At 50.8% G+C, this 25,193-nt stretch overlaps 1 protein-coding gene across 12 annotated transcripts in view; it reads left to right on the forward strand.

Annotated features, from left to right (window-relative positions):
- Nucleotides 1-24,878, forward strand: part of KIAA0232 (KIAA0232 ortholog) — a 94,041-nt gene extending 69,163 nt beyond the window's left edge. For 6 of the 12 annotated variants that reach the window (XM_072802704.1, XM_072802734.1, XM_072802723.1 and 3 more), the window contains 5 exons: nt 1,353-4,638; nt 6,020-6,088; nt 10,376-10,484; nt 15,249-15,346; nt 17,431-19,914. In XM_072802704.1, coding sequence (XP_072658805.1) covers nt 1,353-4,638; nt 6,020-6,088; nt 10,376-10,484; nt 15,249-15,346; nt 17,431-17,610 — 3,742 coding nt within the window. In that variant the 3' untranslated portion in view covers nt 17,611-19,914. Of the gene's footprint in view, nt 1-1,352; nt 4,639-6,019; nt 6,089-6,933; nt 10,325-10,375; nt 10,485-15,248; nt 15,347-17,430; nt 19,915-24,489 lie in introns of those variants that run through there. The other 6 variants (XM_072802736.1, XM_072802741.1, XM_072802731.1 and 3 more) reach the window with 6 other exon arrangements.
- The last annotated feature ends 315 nt before the right edge of the window (nt 24,879-25,193 follow it).

A 25,193-nucleotide genomic window follows, 5' to 3' on the forward strand; every position in this document is an offset into this window, starting at 1 on the left:
CATTAATATTTTTAACTACCAATTACATGCCAAAAAGATAATGTGATGGATGTATTTGGTTACATAAGATACATTATTGAATTTAGCTGCACCTTTTCTTCTTAAACTTTTAATGTGACCCCTTAAAAATTACATGTGAGGCTTACCATGTATTTCTATTAGACAGCTCTAGTAGAGGCTGAAAAGGAGAATCAGGTGTAGACCCTTTGAAAACATGGCCTTTTATCACTTCACGTGTGACCTTGACTGTTGACTCCAGAGTGACAGTCCCCTTGGTAGGCAACCCAACTCTAGATTCTTGCTTTGGCAACCCGTCTTGGTCTGAGATCTGTGATGGCTACCAGCTTCTCGGCAGATTGGAAACTCTCATTGTCATCAAGTCCTCTAAAAGCAGCCTCCCTGACTTTTACTGTTCTGCATTTCCCGTACTCACTGGTTTCCTCCGGTTTTGTGTCTACATACAGACTCCCGTGCCTCATAAGTAGTACTCCCTAAGCTGCTCTGTTTCTGGGGCGTCAAGGCTCTGCTGTGGTCCACTTTTTCTAGTGGTTCTAGGCTGCACCAGCATCCTCTTTTCTGAATACTTGAACATCCTCGATAACCCCTACTGTCTCTGAGGGCCTGTGTGATGCCAGGCATTTCTCCTGAGAACACTCGTGTGGTGACAGCCACCATGTAATATTCCGGCTCCTCTTGTACATTTATTCCTGTACTATCACAGCTCTGTGAGGTGGATGATAGTATTACCTGCGTTTCGCAGGCCATGGAGAGGTTGTGTCACATGCCTAAGGTCACCCTGGTCAGGGCAGAGTCAGGGTTCATAATCGGGGAGCGCAGCTTCAGAGCCCAGGCTCTCCAGCCTGTTTCCCCTGCTCCCAGGAGCCTCATGAGGTAAGTCCTGTCCTCACCGGCTCAAAGCTGAGAATGTGGACCTAGACATCAGATGAGGAGCTTAAAGTCACATGCATAGTAAATGACGTGAACTGAGATCCAAATGCAGATATTTCCTCTGGAGATTACATTCTTTTCTCTGTGTTGTATCTGTCCTTTGTGACTTCTTAGTTAAAACGACGACTTTAAAGATAAAACCTGTCCTCTTCCCTATTTTCTAAATACTCTTTTAGTGCTCACCTCAGTGCTGAACATAAATAAAGGTGCTTGATACATGTGACTAAACAGAGAGCATGTTTCACTGTATTATTCATTTTTCTTAAAAGTTGGTAGTTTGTGGATGACGTAAATGTTGACTGCTAAAGTGAACTAGCCCGTTGCCCCGCCTGGGAGGGAAGGTGGTTTTGCTGTATCTCGCACATCTGAGTGCCTGATTCTGAACTCTGTCCTCTGTTTTGCAGGTACTATGAGGCATTCCCACCACTGTCTGAGAAACCAGTTTGCCTGCAGGAAATCATGACTGTGTGGAACAAGTCTAAAGTCTGTTCTTACTCTAGCTCTTCTTCATCATCCACAGCCCCACCAGCTAGCACAGACACATCCTCCCCCAAGGACTGCAACAGTGAAGGCGAAGCCATCAGGGAAAGAAGCAGCGAAGTGCCCACCACTGCACACGAGAAAACCCGGAGCAAAAGTAAAAGCGAGAAGGAGAACACATTCAGTCACGGCACAGTGGAAGAAAAGCCTGCTTTGTACAAAAAGCAGATCCGACACAAGCCCGAAGGGAAGATTCGCCCTCGCTCCTGGTCCTCTGGCTCAAGCGAAGCAGGCTCAAGCTCGAGTGGCCATCAGGGAGAGTTAAAAGCATCCGTGAAGTGTGTGAAAGTGAGACACAAGACCCGAGAAATTCGAAGCAAAAAAGGGCGAAATGGGCCAAGTAGGCTGTCGCTGAAGGCCAGCGACAGGGCCGAGAGGGGCGTGCCTGTGGGGGGCAGCAGCAGCGGCAGTGGCGGGGGCTCCATCAAGCCGCTCTGCCGGCGTGGGAAGAGGCCCCTGAAGGACCCGGCGAGAAGGGACATTGGAAGCACCGAAGGAAGAGACCTGTCCCTGGAGACCAGAAACGACAGAGAATATAAAGAGGAACCCCTGTGGTATACCGAGCCCATCGCTGAGTATTTTGTTCCTTTGAGTAGGAAGAGTAAACTAGAGACCACGTACCGAAACCGACAGGATACGAGTGATCTGGCATCAGAGGCAGTGGAAGAGTTGTCGGAATCAGTGCACGGTCTTTGTATCAGCAACAATAATATTCATAAAACATACCTCGCAGCAGGTACTTTCATTGATGGTCATTTTGTAGAAATGCCTGCAGTTATCGATGAGGATATTGACCTCACTGGGACCTCATTCTGTTCTCTCCCAGAGGACAACAAGTATCTGGATGATATTCATCTATCAGAATTAACACACTTCTATGAAGTGGATATTGATCAATCCATGTTGGATCCTGGTGCCTCAGAAACAATGCAAGGAGAAAGTCGGATCTTGAATATGATTCGACAAAAAAGCAAAGAGAAAACAGATTTTGAGGCAGAATGTTGCATAGTGTTAGATGGGATGGAGTTGCAAGGGGAACGTGCAATATGGACAGACTCCACCAGCTCTGCGGGTGCTGAGGGCTTCTTCCTGCATGACCTCAGCAATCTGGCTCAGTTTTGGGAGTGCTGTTCATCCAGCTCTGGCGATGCCGACGGAGAGAGTTTCGGAGGAGATTCTCCAATTAGACTCTCTCCGATCTTGGACAGCACAGCACTCAATCCGCATTTGCTTGCTGGCAATCAGGAGCTCTTTTCAGATATTAATGAAGGATCTGGCATAAACTCGTGTTTTTCAGTGTTTGAAGTGCAATGCAGTAATTCTGTTCTACCATTTTCGTTTGAAACTCTCAACTTGGGAAATGAAAATACAGATTCTAGTGCTAATACGCTTGGGAAAACCCAGTCTAGATTGCTAATATGGACCAAAAATAGTGCCTTTGAAGAAAATGAACACTGTTCTAATCTTTCAACAAGAACTTGTAGCCCATGGTCCCATTCAGAAGAAACACGTTCAGACAACGAGACATTAAATATTCAGTTTGAAGAGTCCACACAGTTTAACACAGAAGATATTAATTACGTAGTTCCTAGAGTCTCGTCGAATTATGTAGATGAAGAACTTCTAGATTTTTTGCAAGATGAAACTTGCCAGCAAAACAGTAGAACACTAGGAGAAATTCCTACCTTAGTTTTCAAGAAAAAATCGAAACTAGAATCTGTCTGTGGTATTCAGCTAGAGCAAAAGGCGGAACACAAAACCTTGGAAACTGCACGAGGGTGTGGTGAAAGCGGTCCACATGGAGGTGGCTACAGCTCAGGGGTTATTAAAGACATTTGGACAAAGATGGCAGATGGGGCATCGGCTACGGCAGACGTGGAAAGAGCGGATGAGGAGTTGTTTCCGCCAGACGTCAGTAGCTACTGCTGCTGCCTGGAGGTTGAGGCCGAGGCCGAGACCCTGCGGGAGCCTCACAAGGCTGTGCAGAGGTCCGAGTACCGTCTGTGGGAGGGGCAGAAAGACAGCCTGGAGAAGAGAGCTTTTGTTTCCGGGGAGCTGTCGAAGGTGGACGGTGGAGACTATACCACACCCTCTAAACCTTGGGATGTGGCCCAAGACAAAGAGAACACATTCATTCTCGGAGGAGTTTATGGAGAGCTCAAAACCTTTAGTAGCGACGGGGAGTGGGCCGTCGTGCCGCCCAGCCACGCCAAGGGGAGTCTGTTACAGTGTGCAGCTTCCGACGTGGTGACCATAGCTGGGACAGACGTCTTCATGACCCCAGGGAACAGTTTTGCTCCTGGTCACAGGCAGTTATGGAAGCCCTTTGTGTCGTTCGAACAGAACGATCAGCCGAGGAGTGGGGAAAACGGATTACATAAAGGATTTTCTTTTATCTTCCATGAAGACCTACTAGGAGCATGTGGTAACTTTCAGGTTGAAGATCCTGGGCTGGAGTACTCCTTCTCTTCCTTCGACTTGAGCAATCCGTTCTCCCAAGTTCTTCACGTTGAGTGTTCGTTTGAACCCGAAGGGATTGCCTCTTTCAGCCCTAGTTTTAAACCGAAATCCATCCTTTGCTCTGATTCAGACAGCGAAGTGTTTCATCCCAGGATATGTGGCGTTGACAGAACCCAGTACCGGGCCATTCGGATCTCTCCCAGGACTCACTTCCGCCCAATTTCGGCATCTGAGCTGTCCCCAGGGGGAGGAAGTGAGTCGGAATTTGAATCTGAGAAAGATGAAGCGAATATTCCCATTCCTTCTCAAGTTGATGCATTTGAAGACCCACAGGCAGATCTCCAACCGCTGGAAGAAGATGCCGAGAAAGAAGGCCATTACTATGGAAAATCAGAGCTGGAGTCGGGCAAGTTCCTCCCCAGGTTAAAAAAATCTGGCATGGAGAAGAGTGCTCAGACGTCCCTGGATTCTCAGGAGGAATCAGCTGGGATTCTGCCGGTGGGGAAGCAGAATCAGTGTTTGGAATGTAGCATGAATGAATCTCTGGAAATTGCTTTAGAAAGCTCAGAAGCAAATTGTAAAATAATGGCACAATGCGAGGAAGAAATTAATAATTTTTGCAGTTGCAAAGCAGGTTGTCAGTTCCCCACTTATGAAGATAATCCAGTTTCTTCGGGACAGCTGGAAGAGGTAGGTGGTTGTCTGTGTGTGTTGGGGGTATTGAAGTTGGTTGGACTTGAATGCAGGACCAGCCACATCAGGCAATGGAAGATATGGTGGAATTATTGGGAAATTAGCTTCAGCATATGAAAATGTACATTCTTATGATTTTACATAAGGACTTAGAATGGTTTTTGACATTCATACATTTGAACTAGACAATAGACCTCTTTTGCAGAGAAAAGACATTGTAAAATCATAAGAATAGGAAATTTTGTCTTCATATGCACGCACTATGCATCATGAGAAACTGAGCATGCCAGCATTGCAGCCTTCACAGCTGATGGATTGTGCGGTGCTGGGTCACTCTGCAGCAGGCCCCGCGCCCTTCACGAGCAGAAGCGGATGGTTTCTTTAGGTTGTAACCCTGTCACATGGCTTCCGAAACGCTGGTCAGTTTAGAACTTAGGTTTTGCATGTAAAATAAATGACATCTGTATAGAGTTCTCTAAGACAGATGGCAGTACATGTAAAAACCCACAATCCAAATGCAACGAAAAGGCTCCTACAGAACATATATAGATGGACCTCGCTTTTTACCAAGTGCATATTTCTAAAGCTATGGAAGTTATGTGTCAAAGATAAGGTTAATGGTAGTTTTGTGAATGGGAGTCCTTGTACCCTTTGTGACTATCTCTAAGAAGTGGTTTGAGGTTAAATTGAGTGTGCAAGAATATCACCGAAGGTAACAACTGGTTTCACAGAACACAGCGATCTGTCCATTTCTCAGCCGCTACTTGATCAACAGTGCCTGGCCTTTGTTCAGGAACAGATGATTAAAAGACATTTGGATGTGCTTGAATGTCATGCTGCTTGTGGCCAGAGAGCCACTGAATGTCCTCCCTCCCTCCCTGGCCCTGTGCATGCTCAATCCGCCTCCGCTATAGCTAAATCCTGCCCAAACTGCGGGGCTCTCTTCAGACACCCCCCCCCCCACCCCACATCCTAACTCCTCCTCCCCCCCCCCCCCCCGCATCAGAACTAACACCTCTCTTCTCTTCCTGTGCCTCTTTTTCTGTTGCATTTTCCATGTTTCACGGGTCATTTATGTACTTTCTCTCGTTAGGTTATAAGCTCCTTATGGAAATGGACTGTGCCTTCCTCGCTTGTGGGGCCAGTACCGGGGGGACCTGAGTGCGTGTGGTGGGAGGAAGCCCCACAGATGACTCAAGGGCCCCTGGTCTGAGTAGCCTGCCCAGAGATCATTGAGTTGAGTCCCGCCGAAACACTGAAAACCCGGCTGCCGAGAACAAAAACCAGTGATGTCATTAGCCTTTATCTGTTTGCTTATTGCCCCTCTTTTTTATCCTTGAATGTTCCTTTATGTACTTTGTATTTCACCTGGTTCCAGATTGGGAAGAAAGAAACAGAGGGAAGAAGCGAGATTCTACATACCACTGCCATATTGCTTCGCTTCCTAGTATGTTGATGGATTTATGTGTTATCAGACTTCTGGGTTGCCTTGGAAGGTCTCAGCCACTAGTAAAGTCCTCAGAGGACATGGTGGGGTTGTCTCCTAGGGTTGGCGTAGCCACTCCCATCAGCCCCAGCCTCTGGGTGGCGTGGCATGGTGTAGGGCTGGGGCAGAGCTCACGTCCTGGATGGATGAACTACAGAAAGGTTGGGAGAGTGGCCAGAAGGGACCAGAGCGTGTGCCTTTACACTCTAACACTGTCTGGGCAGTCTAGGGGGCCCTCTTCCCCCTTTTCCTGGGGGAGGGCAGTCTGTGAGCCCAGTTGTGAAGGTCACTATGAAAGGCTCTGTTTCAGAGCAGACTAAAAATGTAAGAATTCTAGGGGCACGTGGCCAGCTCTTGATTTCAGAGTCATGAGTTCAAGCCCCATGTTGGGCATAGTTTGCTTAAAAGGAAAAGAAAAACCTTAAAGTGTAGGCATTTTAAAAGAATTGGTGTCCAGAAGCATGGATTCTTTTCAAAAGTTGAGTTCAATCAAGTCAAACATTTTTTGAATACCTGTTACATGCCCATCACTAAGGTAGATGTCCTTTAGGAACAAGACCCCATCCCTACCCTGGAAGATTTCAGTCTAGCTACAAAGACCACTTTGTAAATAGATAATTTAATTGAAAAAGGTAATTTATTCATACAGCAAATTCAGAAGTTATAAGAGGGTATATATATCATAGTGAATAGGTCCTTCTGAACAGCAACTGCAAGCATGCGTCTTGGCACATCTTTCAGGGGTATTTATGCACGTAGAAGCAAAGACATGTTCAAATGTTTCCTCTTTTTTTCTCTTTTCACAGAAATGGCACTTTATCCTAATCAGCCTTCCTTTTTGATTTCCTGGATACTGTTACGTTGTATGGACAGATGTACTGTGATTGACCTAGCCAGTTCCTTGCGTTTTAGGGCATCTGGGTAAATGCAATTGTAGGTAACTGGGTAGGCGGCATAGTGGAGGTGAGCACAGAAATGCCGTGGGAGCCCAGAGGAGAGCCCGCCTAGCGGTGAGAGTTGAGGGAGGCTTTTGAGCACACCTGCGGGTCCCAGGGCAGAAGGGAGAGGAGGCGGGGGCCTAGAGGCAGAAGAAAGAGCATAAGCAGAGGCAAAGAGGCTTGAAGTTTCTCACTTGTGCAGGATATCTGCCAGCAGTTAGTTCTTGGCTTCTGAAATAGAAAATGGAAGGTGCGGAGTGTGCCTTGGGAGCCCATTCATGCATGAGTTGGTGGCAAAAGCTTTCTTGTCATTTTCTTATTGTCAACTTAGTGCTATGTGCTTTAGAGCACAGAAAAGCAGAGAAGACTTGGGCTGTCTTCAGTTTGTGGCCCAGTCCAGGAGAGGAGCCAGTGTGCCCGAGGACAGTGTGTTGTGGCCATCAGAAAGTTCTGATGAGTGGAGAGGATGGCGGGAGCGGTCCTTGGACTGTGGCACCTGGCCCACTTGTGCCAGTGTCACATCCACTCTGGTTTGTCACCTTGTCCCCCTCACTGCCCACAGTGACCTGTGATGGATTTTTGTCCCCCTCCCTGTGACTGTGAAGGACACATAGGCCCAGAGGGACGGAGTTGCTGCCCCTGAGCCTGGTGTCCGATCTTTCCACTGCTTTGTACTTCTGTCAGTGAAGGCAAACTCAGGCCACGTAGTATCTCTTCTTGGTCTCAGCAGCCCTCTGCAGCTCTTCATTTACAATGGCTTTCTTTTCCTTTTGTGACCTAGATGAGTGGGAGCTGACTGTGGCTGAGGGCCACTCTTCCACGCTCTTCCCAGAGTAGAACTCAAAGAGAAACACCAATGACCTTTGTCTTCCAAACCTGGGAGCACTTAGCATTCATACTCAGCTTCCAGCTTCTGAAGAATTTCTGAGTAGCCCATCGGTTGCTAAAAACATTTCTGGTCAGGCTTTCTGGCTTAAATTTGTGTCTTCTCTGTTTTTTCACGGTTTCATTCATCAAGTATTTGCGGGGAGCCTTCTCTGTCTGGGCACTAGTCTGGGTGTGGAGGAAGGCACAGAGCCGTCTCTGGTCAGGTCACATTCCCTGATGGCATGCCATCCATGACATTGTGTGCTGGTGGACCAGAGGCGTGGAAGGTGCAGAGCTGGCTCAGGGCTGCTTGGAGGACATGCCACTAGAAGCTGGGGCTCAGGGTGGGCTTCTCGGCGAAGGTGTCATCTGAAAACAGGCGTCCAGGTGAGAATGTGAGCTGAGCAGCTGTTGGGGGAGAGGAGAGAAGTGCCCTGGCAGAGGCTCCCGGCCCACCCATAGCTGCGTCCTCGTCTGGTCTCCCTTCCACCCTCCGTCCTCCCCAACTAGAAGTAAAGTCCATGCGTCCAATAGAGGTTGCTTAAGCCATGCCTGGTCCTCTTTGCTGTGCAACCCGGAAGCTGGAGCTAGCGAAGTGAAATGATGTCAGGAGATAATGCAGGTTCATTGAGTATGTGTTCAGTGTAGCACAGAACAGGACAAAGAAGTCTCTCCCTTTGGAATTGACTTTCAAGGGGAGGATGCAGAAAAAAAATCCTAAAACTATAGCAGAAACTGGCATGACTTCATGGCATGACTTCAACAGTGGGTTCAGCCCAAGGTGAGGGTGGGGAGGCGGAGGATGACGTTTGGGAATCAGGGAGCTGCATCCCCTCGAGCCTTTCCTTCAGGCCAGCAGACATTGTGTAGGCCTGGTGCCCTGAGGCACGCAGATGAATAGGCATAGGCCCTGCCTCTCCCCTCTAGTCTCCTCAGCTTCCAGCCTCCTCTCTGATCATGCTGACCCCTCCAGCCTGCTCGTTCGCCTGTTTCCCACCCTCCCTTTCTCCCCCTCGCCCCTACTCCCACGGTCTTGGGACAGGGTCACACAATAACCAGTGTGACTGCACTCGCACGAATGAATAAACTTTGATTGCTCCGCAGCTGCCTAGGACGTTTTCTTTGCAAGTAGAAACTTGTCTCCAAGTCCATCTTCCTTTAGTGGTCCTTTGGGGATGAGGGCAACTTTTCTGTCCAGGAGGCCTCTTGCTCCTCCCAAATAGCACTAAGTTGTCATCTCACAGTGTAGGTGTGCCTTATAGAGAAGCCAAGGTCTTTCTGGAAAGGTCTAGGGGTTCTGTGAATGATGTGTCAGATGCAATTAATTTCCTTGAGCTAGCTATAGACCTTGGCTGTTGTGACTTCATTTGCATGAAGCTGAGCCTTGTCCTGCTTATATAACAGCGTGGTATGGACTACTGTTGTTGGAAAGAGCTGAGGGAGAACATAGTGAAGGTTAACTGGCCACTCTGGGTAGACAGTACAGTTTCCCCCAGTATCTAGTTTAAGAGTCTTTCTTTCTGTCAAGTTATATTAAGTGAAAAATGAAGGATTGATGTATTTCTCATTAGTTAAATAATAAAAAACACACATTATTGAATCAAAAATTCTTAGATCTGGAAGACCATTTACATGTAAGAAGAACGAAGTCCTGTTAGAGGAGTGATGTTCATTGTTTGCTAAGACTGCTCAGGTTCTCAGCTTGAACACAGAGTGAGGTGTCTTCTGAAGCAGGAGGTGCATACAGTGTCCACAGGCCTTATTTATATTTAGGCCCAACATCCTCTGGTTCTCAGCAAAGCACATAGTTGGGTTATAAAGCTACGTAGCTTGGTAACTCTGCCTACGCGATTTTTATCATCCAGTGTCGTCGTCTTTGACTCCTCCCCACCCCCCCACCCCCCCAAGAACATGTGAAGGAAGAGACGGTCCGCTCTTCTCTGGAGCATTGCATACCAGTGGAGACTTAGGGCTGCTCCATTATTTCTCTGCTCTTCCCAAATCTAGAAATTTGCCTTTACCTGGGGATATTTTGGGGGGATATTTTGACTTGTAAGTATTTTATTGTGTTTGTTTTTTTAAAGATCTTCATTCCACTCCCAGTATAAGTGCTCCTTAAAAAAATTTCCTTTATATGTTATGAACACTTTGGCTTTTTAAATTCACCTTCTCAGATGTCTGGCTGGCTTAGTTGGCAGAGTTGGCAGAGTGTGTGACTCTTGATCTCCGGGTCATAAGTTTGAGCCCCATTTTGGGTATAGAAATTACTAAAAAATAATATCTTAAGAAAATTAATTAATGAACCTTGTCTAGAACAGTGTTACAAACAAAAAACAAGTCATTGATTTAAAAATCCAGGATTTGTAGTTCCTAATTAATAATGCTTGAACTTTCTCCTTTATCCTGAAAGTTTGTAAACTTTTTTCTGTATTTGTTTAAACAGTTTCCCGTTTTGAACACTGATGTTCAGGGAATGAATAGGAGTCAAGAGAAGCAGACCTGGTGGGAAAAAGCCTTGTACTCTCCTCTCTTTCCTACGCCAGAGTGTGAAGGTAAGGAGGCCTATACTGGGGCATTGGTTCATCCACTCATTCAGAGTTCTAATCCATTGAGAGCAGTGCATTCTTTCACTATGATTAGCAGTCCAAAAAGCATTTACCAAGAGGCTCTTGGTGTAGCCAGCCTTTGTCAGGCACTGAGGACACAGAGACAAGTGTGCACTGGATCCTGTCCTTAGCCTGATGTGGGGAGAGGTATGGAAATGCATATAAGAAGGACCGACCTTTGCCAAGACCTATTCAGGATCCCAGTGAATCTTGGGGTGGTGGAGGGGTCATCAGCTGTGAGGGGGATCTTCAGGAAGCTGCCCAGGTGGGGAAGGTGGGGAACGGCAGAGTCCGTAAGAGGAACAGCTTGCACGAGGACAAGAGGGTCTCTGGCAAGTGGGCCCAGCTGGCTTAGAGCTGAGGCCAGAAAGGCAGACGGAGGAAGCCTATTGGGAGGTTTGAGAGTGCTGCTGATATAGGTCAAGTTTAACCCACAGGAAGGGAAGGCCATTGAAAAGACTGCAGATTGGAGGCTGTCAGGTCAGGCGTGTGTTTTAAAACAGTTCTAGCAGCAGAGTGGAGAAGGGGTTGAAAAGCGGAGGGTACTAAGTAGGGTTCTGAGCTCCCCCCACAAGTGGGTTCTCTGGAAGGGACATGGTCGAGGCCTGGCCTCAGGCCCTGCAGTGGGGAGTATCTGAGAGCAGGTCAGAGAGGTTTCGCAGAGGACCGCCAGGGCTTGTTCAGTGACTTTCTGGGAGGCATGAGCAGTAGGAGGGGCCTGAGGGGAGGACCAGGAGGGGGAGATGGAGCAGTTGCACATTTGATGAAGATGACTGTGGTCTGTGAGCCTCCCAGGTAGACATACCCAGCAGCTATAAAAACTCCTGAAGTCTGGGGAGGAGTGAGGGCTGCAGAGGCTAGGGGCTCACTCCAGGGCGAGGGCAGCCCTGACTGTTACTGGCTGGCTCCCAGGCTACCGTGGGCTGTGGCGTTTGACCGGCTCTCTGCCATTAAAGCCGAAGGCCAGAGGGGCATGTAAACTGGTAGTATTCACACGACCTTGTGTTTTTTGTGTCTCCCAGTTCATTTGTGATTAATGTGGAGCCAGTGGTGTTGCTCTCTGCCTGCCTTGCCATGCACAATTCTGGTGCTCAGGACGCTGGCACTGGCCTCCCTCTGCAGCCTGGCCTTCGCCAACTCGGGGGGACATGGGGTTGATTGCTTCCCCCTGTTCTGTGAGCCCAAAAATGCCTTCCCCAGAGCCTGCCTTGCCTTACTCCTTCCCAGAGGTTTGCTGGATCAGAAAGACAGCATAGAAGGAGTGTTCATTTATAGCATCTTTGTTTATTTAACCGCATTTATGAAAGACCTGCTGTTCTACCATTAGCTGATATTTGGGTCGCCTTTTATTGTTTATGGAGCGCTGCTTGTCTTTCCTCTTACATAGACCCCACCATGACCTTGTGCAAGGTCAGCCTTAGTTTTCAGATGAGGACAATCTAAGACTCAGGTTTGGCAGTTTGTCCAGAATCCTGCATTAGCCATCAAGCTCAGGCTTAGTGTGGTCCAGAAGCTTCATGCTCTACAGTAGCTGTTTGCACTCAATGCCCAGGGAGGCACCAGGGTGAGGGGAGCACAAATCTGGCCTGAACATAGATCACTCTATGTGCCGGTGCATTCAGTCACAGATGAGTTAACAGGAGCACAGCTAAGGGAGGCTGAGTGCCCCAGAGTCCTGCCGCCAGAGGGAGAGGACGATGGGGCCGCAGGCAGCACCAGGGGTCAAGGAAGACTGGGCCCTGTGGGGGTTTAGGATGATTTTCAGATCCTGAGTTCTGGCTTTGTTAGTGTGTCGAGGGCAGTCTTGGCAGCCTTAGTCTGGAAAGGAGTCCGTCCCAACTCTAGGCTCTCAGTCCCAGGTCCGTGCTGTAAGGGGAGGTTCATGCTCGATGCTTTTTTTTTTTTTTTTATTGTGAAGTGGCAAATAGAGAAACTCTCAGTGGATAGATAATGGTAGCCAGGTTTTGGAATGACCTCCAACTCCCAACTGTGCTTTAAATGCCTGCACAGTTGCCTTGTGGGGATGGTGACGTTCTGAGCCTCACTCTCTTAGCCTGTGGGCATTGGGGCGTGTGGTCTTCAGAGCAGGTTGACCAGGAGAATGGGTGGCCTCTTGCCCACTCAGCGGGAGAAACCAGAGTGCAGCTGATGGTTAATAACAGGCCCTGTCCTTCTCCGAATCAGGGGCTGACCTGGAAGCTTTTGGCCTCCCTGGGAAGGAAGGAAGGGGGCCTTCCCTTTTTACAGTAAGGCAGGATGGAGGCTGCGAGTGAGGCGGCTTCTCTGGGCACCCTGCAGCAGGGAGCCCATCGGGCCTAGAAGCCTGAGCCCTAAATGCCGCCCCCTGCTGGCCTTGTGCATTCACACATGTGGCCATGTAGCACGTGTTGCCGACAGTCCTACCTGGTACGGGGCCCTGGGAATGCAGAGGCCAGCTGACTGGATCCCATTCTCCTGTTTAGCTCATGTCCCAGCACAGACCAGAGGGAGTAGGGACACTAGCCCTGTGACATCCAGGGCTACCTACAGGGAGAGGTGCCCAGGCACTAGCGCTGGTGGGTGCAGAAGGAGGATGTGTGTGGCGTACCTGTAGTGTAGCTAGCAAGGGGGAACGGTTCGAGAGTGGGGTGGGGACAAGGTCCCCTGGAACCAAGCAGCCAGAGCCTAAGGGCCTTGCGTGCTCTATGCCATGATGGGTCTGTCCCGAGTGTGGTCTCTCCAGCTCACGCACTGGACTCTAGAGGTTTGGAAGGCTCATTGTAAGTGTGTGGGTGTTATTTTAGTCTAACAGAGAAAGCAGTGAAACCATATAGGTAACAGTTATAGGCCCAGGAGACAAAATGGAACTAGAGTCCAGGGCCTCCACGGCCAGCTGGTGGACCTGGGGCTGTGACCAGCCCTTTTGTGTCTCCATTGTCTGTATTTGTAAAAAGAGGCTAAAGATAGTGCCTCCCTGAGGAGGTACTTAAGAAGAGGAGTGTGCATAGCACAGGCCTGGTACGTGGTCCTCACCTAGCACATGGGAACTGTCTGAAGGGGGCTTTTGAAGAGCGTTGTCAGCAATCCCTACTGCCTTTTCCGAAGGCCTGTGACGTCATACACTCCTTTTGTACTTACAGAATTCTGAAAGAAGGGCAGGAAAGTGCAGGGATCGGGAGGAGGGTGGGAGCTGGCTATGTCCAGGGGCATATCCTAGCGCAGGAAGTAACTGGGGTAACTAGCTAGCTGGGCATGTGGGGCCCATGAGAGCTTGGTCAGGCGAGCCCAGGGCAGATGAGCATGCCGGGCTCTTGGTTAGCAGCAAGTGTGCCAGCACCATCCTTGAGGCTGTATGCATGTCACCTCTTCTGACTTGCACAGGACTCCATGAGGGCAGATGGTTGCCTCGTTTCAGAGATGGGGGAGCTGGGGCTCAGAGAGATGGTCATCTGCTAAGCCCCATCACTGGTGAGTCGCAGGACCAAGGATCCACTCACGTCTGTGTTGTCCCAGAGCCCGTGTAATTGTCATGAACCTGAGCTGCTAACTTTGAGGTCCTGAGGCGGGCAGAGAGGGCTAGAAGTCATGGAGAGTATGATGGGGCCCAGCACAGCACTCAATGGTAGGAGGGCACAGCAGTCACTGAGTGCTGGTCCTGTCCTCTCCGGTATCACACAAGAGTAGCCTGTCATCTCACTGAATGCCTCATGGTAGCTGGACCACAGGCGCCGGGAAACAGATGCTCAGTTGGGGCCGTTACAGGACTTGCACTCAGTGATTCAAACCAGGGTCCACATCAGGTCTGCTGGCGGTCTCTTCTCTCATCCTTGTGTCTATGCAGCTGCAGGGGATGCTGGGGGAGTGGGTGGGCAGGGCAGGGGGGTGCTGGTGTAGATTAAGCCTGGTGGGTGTTAGCCCTGGCTGTGGCTCCGAATCACCTGGGATCTTTACAGAACTGCTGACCCCTGGACCCTGACCCAGACCAGTTCAGTTGGGATCTCAGGCAAGCTCTGCTCCTTGGGCTCGTAGACTTTGCCTTAAGCTCCCAGGGCTGGGAACCTTTGCACTAAGTGATTGATTTGATTCCTTCTAATTCCAGCTTCCAGTTCCATCTCCTTCTGTGGGCTGCTCACCTACTCAAACCACTAGCTTCCTTTCTCTTCCCTATTCTGCAGATACAGAAAAGATGGACTTTAGTGTGGTGTTGAGTTGAGGGGGAACGGACGAGGTTCTTACCCTGTTTTGTCTTCCCCACCGCACTTCCTCCTGTCTGAAGTTCTTTGTTTGTTTGTTAGATGAACACGCATATGGTACATCGTCTGCCTCCCTCCATCCTCTGTACGCCCCTGTGAGCTGGGGCCTTGTTGGTGATTATGCTGTGTTCCTAGGGCTTACCCCATTACAGATGTGAATATGTGTGTGTTGAATGAATGTCTCATGGTGGGATAACAGGCATGTCTGGTTATGCTGGCCTATTTTTTTAAAAAACTTAATAAACAGATTATTAAAGGACTTTTTAAGTTGGCATAGCATTTTGCTCGTGCATACCTGGCTGGTTGGCTGCGACTGTGTCTGCTTTAAGTGACTACTTCAGCTCTCCAAAGTGTTGGTAGACCTGATTGATCTGACTTTTCAGCAAAAAATGAAACAAAAATGTATGTTTCATAACCGTGTCTTAATGAAATCTCCCCCCCTTTCCCTCTTTTCCCTTCTCCATTCAAAATGATTAAGAATGTTATACAAATGCCAAGGGAGAGAATGGTATAGAAGAGTGTCCAGATGGTAAAGACATACCCAGTAACGAAGAGCGTCTGTTAGATTTTAATAGGGTAAGTGGACTGTCCTCCTTACTAACTTACTAACGGCCACGTCCCCCTTGCCACTCAGGCTGGAGCCTGGGAGCCCTGGGAGCTCCCCCTGTCCGCCATCCCAGGCCACCCAGCTCTGTGGCCCTCAGCCCCCGCCTGCATTGCCTCCCAACTCGTCCGCTTACTGCCAAGGCTTCCCATACCCCTGTCCTCTCTCCCCGCAGTCTGTCCTTCCCCATGCTGCCACAGGGAACTTCTGCCTACCAGCCGGACCTTGTCACTCCCCCTGGAAGCCCTTGAGTGGGCACCACCAGAGAGGCCTTTCCCCCTATCTGGGGTGCTCCCTGGATGGACCCTGCCCAGTGTGGCACCATGGTCTCAGCCCCGGCACCAGGCTGCATTGGGTTTCTGCAGGCCTGCCTCCCCAGCAGGCCTGGGAGCCCCCATCAGGCAGGCAGGTGGATGGGTCAGAGGGAACGCATCTCTCTTCTCCATGTCCTATGAGGGCTTTTCCCCCAAAGCACCCTACAGTGTTGGCGCCCACGGGCCTCTCCTTCCCTACCTTGATGAATGGCGCCCTGCGGCACCCCGCCCCACCCCTGCTGCCACACCCCAGCCTGGGGGCCACTCTCTGGCCTCTGTGACCTGCACACACTGTCTGCCGGCCCTGCCGGCCCTGCCCGCCCCACCGGTCAGCCGTTGCACCTCCTTCCATCGCCCACACCCTGTCCAGGCCCCAGGCTGAGCATTCCCTTGCCAGTCCTCACAGCGCCCAACAGGTACCGTCACTGCACCCACCATTCGGCACAGACTTGGGACCCGGTCGTCAAGGCCATGCAGCCATGCAGCCAAGTGCAGACCTGAGCTGTGAGCCTCAGCTAGGACTCCGCGACTCCCGCTCCTAACCGTAATGGCCTTTTGTCACTGCACTCTGCCCACAAAAGCCTTGTGTGCTCTGCCCCTGCGTGCCTCTGGCCTCACCTCTCTTCTCCCCTCCTTCCTTATGGCCGTCTTTCTGCTGCTGCCTCGGGGTCCCAACAGGGATGGTGCTGCCATTTGGAAGTAGGGGGTGTTGTTACTATGACTAGGGGGTGCTGGTTACTCTGAGGACAGGTGGGTGGGGGTTCTTAGTTTCTGTGGTGGGGGTGTTGTTAGTTCCTCTGACTGGGGGACAGGGGTGCTGCCACTTACTGTGATTGGGGGGTGCTGGTTACTCTGGGTTTGGGACATTGCTAGTTACTGTGACTGTGGGGGATGTCACTGGTTACTTAACTGGCTGGGGGGCAGGGTGGCATGTTGCTGGTCACTGTGAGGGAAGGGGGCTTTGCTAATCACTTCGGGGGTGGGAGGAGCATTACTAGTTGCTATGGAGTAGGGAGGGTGGTGTTGCTAATTTACTCTGCCTGGGCTGGGGGAGCCTTGGTAGTTACTGTGACTAGGGAGGGGCTACCATTTGCATTCAGTGTCCGGGGGGGACAGAGATGCTGACCATCTGGTGTGTGGGGGACAATCCCACACAATAAAGAGTTTTTAGAACTCTGGCTCTGCAGCCCAGCCCCCAGGCTCCCAGGCAAGCTCTGGCTGTTCTTTGCACAGGCTTGCTTTCTAGCCTTCCGGTGAGGACACTTCTCAGAACTCCCTTCCCTGCCACAGCTGTCTGAAGTGTGTGTGTCCTGTCTCTGCCTCCCCCGTCGGCCACATCACCTGGTGTACCCCGCAGCGTGAAACTGTGTTGGTCAGTTGGCTTGTTGGGGGCTCTCCCGGGATGGGAGCCTGGGGAGGATGTGGCTGTGCCCACCTCCTGGTGGCTTCTGTGTGCTCGGCCTGGCCCCCACCTATGGTTGGCTCCGGACGTTGGTTTTGTGCAGCCCCCACATGTGGAACGTTTTGTCTCAGGGATTGAACATACAGAATTAGGACTTTGGACCCTTCACAGATCATGAAGTTGAGGTGTGGTGGGTTTTGCTTTGAAGCTGTGAGATGCTTCATACTCTTCAGCTCTCCCAGGAAAGCCAGTGATTTGCTCTATAACCTCTGTATTCACATAGCCCTTCTGAAAAAAAGTCTGGCTTTTGATCTGTTGAACACTGTTCCTTTAATCCCAGGTGTCTTCTGTTTATGAAGCGAGGTGTGCAGGAGAAAGAGATGCCGGAGCAAAATCCAACGGCTTCCACAGGAAGATCTACTCCAGCACCAGCTCCGGCTCAGAGGGCTCCGGCTCAGAGGGCGGAGGCGAGTGGGCGGACCCGGGCGAAGAGGAGCTCTTTTCTCGAACTCATCTCTAATCCTGCAGAGTAGTACAAATTATTTTTTGAGAGCGATATGTGATGGCAAATTACCCTTTTGTGAGGCCTGTTAATCTAAAGCAACAACTTAGGTTTCTTCTTCAATTAACTGATTCAGATCAGCAGTTATCTTTCTCTTCTTGCTTATTTTAGAGTTGAGGACAGCTATCCTGTTGAAGATTTTTTTGTTTTCCAAGCTGTTGAATTCTTGGCTATTTGAAATAGACTAGATTGTGTTGTCAAATCCAGAATGGGTGTGCATGTGCTTGTCTAGAAGCATCCCTGCTTTCCGCATCTTGGCCGCGGTTGCTGTCCTTGCTGCGGCGGCCGGGTCACTGTCACCTTAGCACCGCGGTGTCCGCAACCACTTCCGCTCTCCAGAGACTCGAGCTTTGGAACCTTTAGGCTTTGTTCTCTCAGAACTGGGACATAAATACCTCCCCCTGCAATGGATCGGGGCCTTTCTGAAGGCCAAAGGGAAGCATGGGTGACTCATCCACGATCTTCATTCAATCAGCTCTCATGTACATTTGACGTAGGAACCACAAGGTGTGCTTTTAGAGACTTAGAAAATACTGTGTTTTCTATCTTAGGATTCTCCCCCCGAAATATCATGGACGATACTATGGTTTGTGACTTTCTGGCTAACTGGAGGAGCCACGGCTGTGGGGTGTAGGGTAGCAGGGGAGGCAAAGCAGGGGAGGAGTGTACCCCTAGCCTCTGAAGTTGCAGTTACATATACGCCAAAACACCCCTTTGGGGTCATTCGTGGTGAGGGTCTTAGTGGCAAATTATGATTTTTCTAGTGACCGCCGTTGAGTTGAAGCCTCCAGAACTCAAAATAACAAAGGTTTGGCATGTAGTAAAGGCCACCTCATCACCCCGAAGAAGCCCTGGCTGCTGCAGCTAGCCGCCGTTGTGGCTGTGATTTAGTAGAGCATAGATCTCATTTTGTGTTTGAGAGAATGTTCTGGGCAAGTTCTATGTGGTGGGTTGGGGGCGGGCAGAGAAATCATTTCTCCCAGACCCGTGTGATGGCTTCATGGGACTGGCTTCCCACTTGCTGTGGGGGCACAGCAGCCAGTCCATCTCCTGCGAGTCCTGTCCACTCAGGACGGCCGCCTCCTCGAGTTTTCACGCCACTGGGCAGCAGGTGAAGCTACGAGGAGCAGTGTTGGTAAAACCAAATTGTTTTTCTTTTTAAACCAGCTCATTATTTAAAAACAAACAAAACCTAATGTGTAAAATCAGTTTAGCATGTCTGTAACACCAGGAACGGCAGGAAAGCCTGACGTGGACGAGACAGCTTCACCATGAATCTTGGCAGGCAGTACACCTGTACCGTTCACTAGCTGGGAGCTGGAGTGGCTGAGAAATGTATGATTTGCTTTGAGCCCTGGGTTCAGTTGCCTATCTTGTAATTGAGAACACAGATGACTCCAAAGCTGTGGAGTCACCCCGGGTTCTGTGTGTCCTCACTGTGAGAAACCTGATGGACGGTTGGCTTGGATCTCACCACATGTCAGGGTTTGTTTTTATACAGCACATCTTTTGACACTTTAAAGAGTGTGCGTGTGTGTATGTGTGTGTGCGGGTGTGTGTGTGTGTGCGTGTAAGGTTTATGTTGCTGTTATTTATTTACAGACTTTATAAGGTTTTATGTATTTTTCTTTCTTCCGGGAGCTTCCTAAAAAGTGATTAGCATCTGCACTGAAATATAATTTAACAGCAAGGGCAAAAAAGAATTGGAAGTTGTAAATTCCTAAAATCACTACAGTGACGATCACTCTAGAAATCGTTGCTTATGTAGCAGAGACCAAATAAATATATTTCAGACACAACCTTTAGCTCAGTTGATTTTGGACAGCTGCTTTTTATCAAGACAGGGCTCCAGGTGGCAAGGGTGCCGACTTCCTTACGCACTGGCAGGAGGACATTGCACCTTCCACGGGGGTGGGGGTGGATTATAAATGGGCAAGGGGACTACCAGATTATGTATTTATTTGTTTTCATAGCTAAGTGGCTGAAGCCCTGAGGCTTTCAGCAACAGAGTTGAAAGTGTGGTTTTTAGTTTTGTGAATGGATGATCATAAAGAAAAAGCATTTTTTAAAAAGTTGGCAAAACGCTGAAACGCACTGTGGTATGAAGCGCATTGCATATCCATAGCACTGAAGTATCCGTTTTCCATTCCTGGGCTGAGATTTTTTTCCCCGTGGTTGTATTGTTCTGATTTCACGTACACCAGAGTAACTGATTTTTTGTTTTCTTGTGGAGTTAACACCAAATAAAAAATTCGAAAAACAGTTGGTTGTCTTTATTTATCATAGCAAAGAATCATTTATAAAGAGCCTCGGCCTTGTCTTAACTACCTGCGCCAGGATAAGATAGAGATGCACAAGTCCCATCATTCTGGATGAAGGGGATTTAGCTCGCACAGGCATTGCTCAAAATGCTGGCATGCTGCTTTGCTGGAAAAGGAGGGGGGCACCTGCTGATGAATGAGTCACTTTCCCTCAAACATACCACTACCACCACCCCACCTCCCACCTGAATCCTGCAAGAAACACAGCAGTTTTGTTTATAGGTGTAGACGAAACTTCATCCTTTTGTTCTGGAAAACAAGTCTCTATATATTAACACGATCAATTTTCATTGTAGAAAGAGAATTCAGTGTATTTTTAAAGTATAAGGGAAAACTCATCTGCGTGTCCATCACCCAGAGATGGTAGCTGCTACCATTCGTGCCCAGCGCCTCTCTAGACAGCTGAACGTCTGTGGGGCACTGTATCACAGGGTGATGCTACACCGGCTCTTCTGCAACTTGAGAAATAGGTCTTCACTCTGACGTCCTTTCATGGCAGTGACTGTAGGTGTAGGGAACTTTCTATAGCTCTATTACTCCGTTACAGAGATTTAATAGGTTCCTCGCTGATCAGCATTTAGAGTGTTCCTTTTCTGTGTATTCAGCATTCTGAGTAGCACTTCTGCGGACACCTGTAAACGTGTGTCCCGGTATAGTTGCTCCCAAGAGGAGGCTGCAGCCTGTGGGTTACCTTCTGCACACCACGATGTTCCAGCATCGCATGGAACCAGGAGGTCCTCCAGGGCCTCTGTTGGAAGTCGGACCTCCTTTGTCTCATCATGTGCAAGCTGATTCTCAGCGTTGGTTATTTGAGGCGAGTACTTATTTTCAGGTTAGCATTTGTCTTTCATCCGGAGCGGAGGACAAGTGGATTCTACACAGAAGCATTTCAGTGATGTTTTAGCCTTCTTTATTGTTTATGGTTTTGGGGATGTGTGGGCATGTTTTTAAATGCTTTCTTCACCTTAAAAGAGCATGAAGATACTACGCCTTTGTGTTTTTCTAGAACCCATATACTTAGAGTTGATTTTTTTTTTAAAGTTGTACGCCCAACATGGGGCTTGAACTCACAGTCCGAGATCAAGAGCCCCATGCTCCTCCAACTGAGCCAGCCAGGTGCCCCTGTAGAGTTGGCCTTTGAAACGTGTATTGTTTATAGGGAGCAAGGCTTAAGGATTCAGCCTCCTTGTCTGCCAGCTAGTTGGCCAGCTACCCAGTGTCACTTGTTGTCACTGACTGGGTGTAACCTGAGTCTTCGCTTCTGGGTATGGCAGCAGCGCCCAATTGGATGGAGGTGGCAGGGCGCAGTCCCTTCCCGGAACCACCTGAGGCAGGACTGGAGGGTATTTGTGCAGCAAGGTGTTCCCCTACGTGGGAGCGTTCGCTGGTCCATAGGAGGGGTGTCTTGTGGCCCCCTTTGACTGTGGTGAGCCTGCTTGCTTCAGCGGTGCCCCACACCTGCAAGAGCAGGGTGGGGGTACTGGGCTAGATTGTTGCTCTGTGCATGTAGTCACCTGGAAATTGGGCTCTGTCTCCAGGAATCATGACATCACAGCTTAGTCCTTTTCAACCAACTGGTGTAAAGCCCTCTTTTTTTTTTTTTTTAATTTAGGAAAAAAAAAATTAGTGGGGGGAGGGGAGAGTCTCCTCCCTGCTGAGCGCAAAGCCCTACATGGGGCTCCATCTCACACTCTGAGATCTCATGACCTGAGCTGAAATCAGGAATCAGACGCTCAGCTGATGGAGCCCCCCCCCACAGGTGCCCCTAGAGCCCTCTCCCTAAATGAAATATTTATTCTAGGTGTAGAGCCACTGCTCTTCTGGCTAATGCTGCTGCTCCTGTCACTGCAGATGCCACCCCTGGCAGACTCTGGGCACGTGGGGTGCGTGGCTGAGCAGTGCCCGGGGGGCCTGTGTCTGCATGGCTATCTTAGGAACTTGAAAGCAGCTAGTGGATGGATGGCATCATGGGCAAGGCACTGTTGTGAGCACAGAGTCCAGGAAAGGAGCTCCTGCTTGAGAATCCGCCACTAGCCTTGCGTCACCGATGTGGGTAGAGGATTGCCAGGGACGGTTGCCCCACTTTACTGAACTAGCAGTGACTGGCAGTGACATCACCACGTAACCGCTTGGATGGTGACCGCATGTCTGCTAGTAATAGGGATGGAGGGGAGGGCATCTTTCCGGGCGTTCGGCCTTGTTCAGGACAACCCTGTGAAGTAGGTGCACCTGCCCCATTTTATGGGCGGGAAGACTGAGGTACCTGCTGAAAGGTGGAGATGAGGTTCCAAGTCCGTGTAAGTGGAGATCACAACAGTACCTCCCATAGGGTCTATAAAGCTGATAGCACGGTGGTGCAGCCAGAACACAGAGTCAGCGGGACGTGGTCCCATCCTGGGGGTGTCCTGGGGGTGTGGCCAGGAAAGAAGCAAAGCCGGAAGTGCAAAGGAGAAGCTGCCACACCTCAGTGGGTAACTCTCAGAAGCAAATCACATCCACAGGCTGCCTCTTTCTTTCCTCTTCTCCCCCACAGAAGGTTGGGGGGGCATTGCTTGCCTCAGGGTCAGGCCCTGCTGAGACCTGTGCCCCTGAGTGCTGCAGTCCCAGGTGGTGTTGGGAGGGTGGGGGCGGGGCTCAACACAACAGGTGTCCAAGTCTGGGGTAAAGGGACAGGCACATGGCCTACTGGGGTTCAGCCAGACCCTGGGTCTGCCACTTCCTGTCCAGGGGACCTGTTTGAGGAGATGGACGAGGCCCGGCCCTTGGCCTGCCACCCAGCGGGCCCTGCCTTCCCCGCACCCACCCTGCAGTCACCGATGGGGACGACAGCCCTCAGTGTGCAGACGGGAAGGCTTAGGTGAGCTGGTCCTCCTCTGTCTCCCAGCCCTGTGCCCCCAGCTGTGCATTCCAGCAGGGAGGCTGGTGACAGGCAGGTAAAGCTTCCTCCTCCCCTGGCCCGAGGACAAGCTCCGGAGTGGGCATGCCTAGCTTTCCCCATCCACCTCCTCTCCCCCTGCACACGCTTTTCTCTGTCCCCTGGGCCCCTGCTCCTGGGCCCCTGGGGGCTCCTGCTCTGACACCCCTGCTGCCTCAGCTGTAGCATGCAGACATATGCCCCCCCACTCAGGGCCCTGCCCAGCAGTCCCGTCTCGTCCAAGGCCCTGGGCCGAGTCTGCTGCTGGCTCCTCACTCCCGGGTCTGGGGCCCACCTTCCCACCACTGTGGCTTCCCCTCCTCCATCGCCCCAGTCCCTCCTCCTCCAGATCCCCAGGCAGAGCGAAGAGCCTCCACAGGAACCTGTCCCACTGTCCCCTCGAGGGCTCATCGAGACCCACTGCAGGCCTGGCCTGGGGACAGCACAGGGCACCCCAACGCCTGGTGGGAGAGGCCGCTGGTCCAGCCTGGGGCGGCTTCAGGGTACATTGTCCCTTTGCCGAAGAGGAAGCAGCATTGAAGGGGCCCCAGCCCGAGCACTCCAAACCCCAGGGTTCCCAGGGGTCACTGAGGGCCTTGAGCAAGCCCCTCACCCCTCTCTGGGCTTGACTGTAGCTCTTCTTACAGGCCTGGGGCCCCAATTCCTGTCGGTCACAAGTGTCACACATACCCACGGCATCCTCCCACAAACCGCAAGCTGCAAGCCAGCGATAACGGACAGCCCAGCCAGCCCTGTGACTCTCCTGCTAGACCGCTGGCCGTGCCCAAGCTCCCAGGCCTCCCTCCCCCCCAGCGATCACAGGCCTGGGAGCTGCTCAGAGACACTGGGGATCCCCAGCCAACAAAACCCAATAGCAGCAGGCCTGGTCCTTGACTCTGCACTGCATGGCACTCGTGCCACTGGTCCCTGCCCCACACACCTGCCTGTACCTGTGTCAATGCCCTGCCCTGGAAAACTATGTCTGCCGGGCAGCTCCCCCAGGGCATGAGGCCCTAGCCAGAGTGTTGGGTGAGCCTCTTTCGTGTATTTGGGTGCCTCTGGGCTCTTCCTCCCCTGCTCTCTCCCCACCTTTCCAATGTGCCCAGACTCCCACCCCCTACCTGCACTTCCCCTTCCTGAGTGGTGGAGGAAGTGAGACACCTGGACCTCTGGGTGACTTCCTCATGCTGAGCCTGGGTCCCCCACTCGCACATGCTTCCCCCAGGCTTAATGCTATCATGTGTGACACTGTCATCTGAGTGAGGCTGGTGAGTGGTGGAGCCTTGCTGCCTAATGACTTGCCATGCCTTGACCTTAGTGAGTCCTCACAGTGGAAATGGGGGCTGCAAGTTGAGGTCTTTTGGGGTTGGGGTGTCTTCATCTTGGCATTAAGCTGCTAATTAGGAAAAGAGGTCTTTGGACCTTGGTCACAAATAGAGTTTGAAAACATTCAATCAACAGATAAGTATCAAAATCCTACTATGTGCTAGGCCATAAACCCGATGCTAGTAATACATTTTATTTTTCTAAATCAGTAAAACTCCTGCGGCCCCAGTTCTCTGGGAAGGAAGGCCTCACAATGTCCTCTCTCATCTCTCCTAGATAAACTTCAGAGGGTCTCTCCAGCCCACCTGAGCCACGACCATTCTCGAGGGCTCTGAAGGAAGGTGTGAGTCCAGGCAGCCCTCCCCATCAGAAGGCTCTTCCTTGTCTTACCCCCCAGATTTCCCTGCCAGGCAGTCCCTCCACCCCACCCGACCCTGGGGTCACTCGGCCCTGACCAGCTGGGCAGCCTTGCCAAGGTCATGCAACATCTCTGGGCCCAGCACGAGGAGGAGGGAGGTACAACCATCCATTCTATACACTTGGTGGGGGGTGGGGCCCTTCCTGCAGAACAAATTATACATTTCATCTGGGAGAGACACACGAGGCTCCATCTCTACCCATCACCCTGCAAATGGGCTGCTGACAAAGTGATTTCCTTCATGGCAGCCTCTGGCTTTCCGGCTTGGCTACAGATCCTGGAGAGTTGGGGACACCGCTACCTGGGCACAGCCTCCCCAGGCCTGGAAAATGGCTGGGGTGCACAGTGGGGAGCTTCCACCCCCCCACCCCCCCAGGCCTGTGGACAGGGTGGCTGTGCGGAGCAGCTGGTGGAGCCCAGCACTGGGGCCAGACTGCCGGGCTCTTCATTAGCTCTGGCTTTTGCCATGTGGGCTTCTGTAAGCCATTTGCCCTCCGGAGCCTCAGTTTCCTCCCTCTGCAAAACTAGAAAAGTAAGACCTACCACCAGGCTGAGAAGGAGT

This window comes from Canis lupus, chromosome 2, assembly GCF_048164855.1.
Source record: "Canis lupus baileyi chromosome 2, mCanLup2.hap1, whole genome shotgun sequence".
In the NCBI taxonomy this organism is placed as follows: Eukaryota; Metazoa; Chordata; class Mammalia; order Carnivora; family Canidae; genus Canis; species Canis lupus.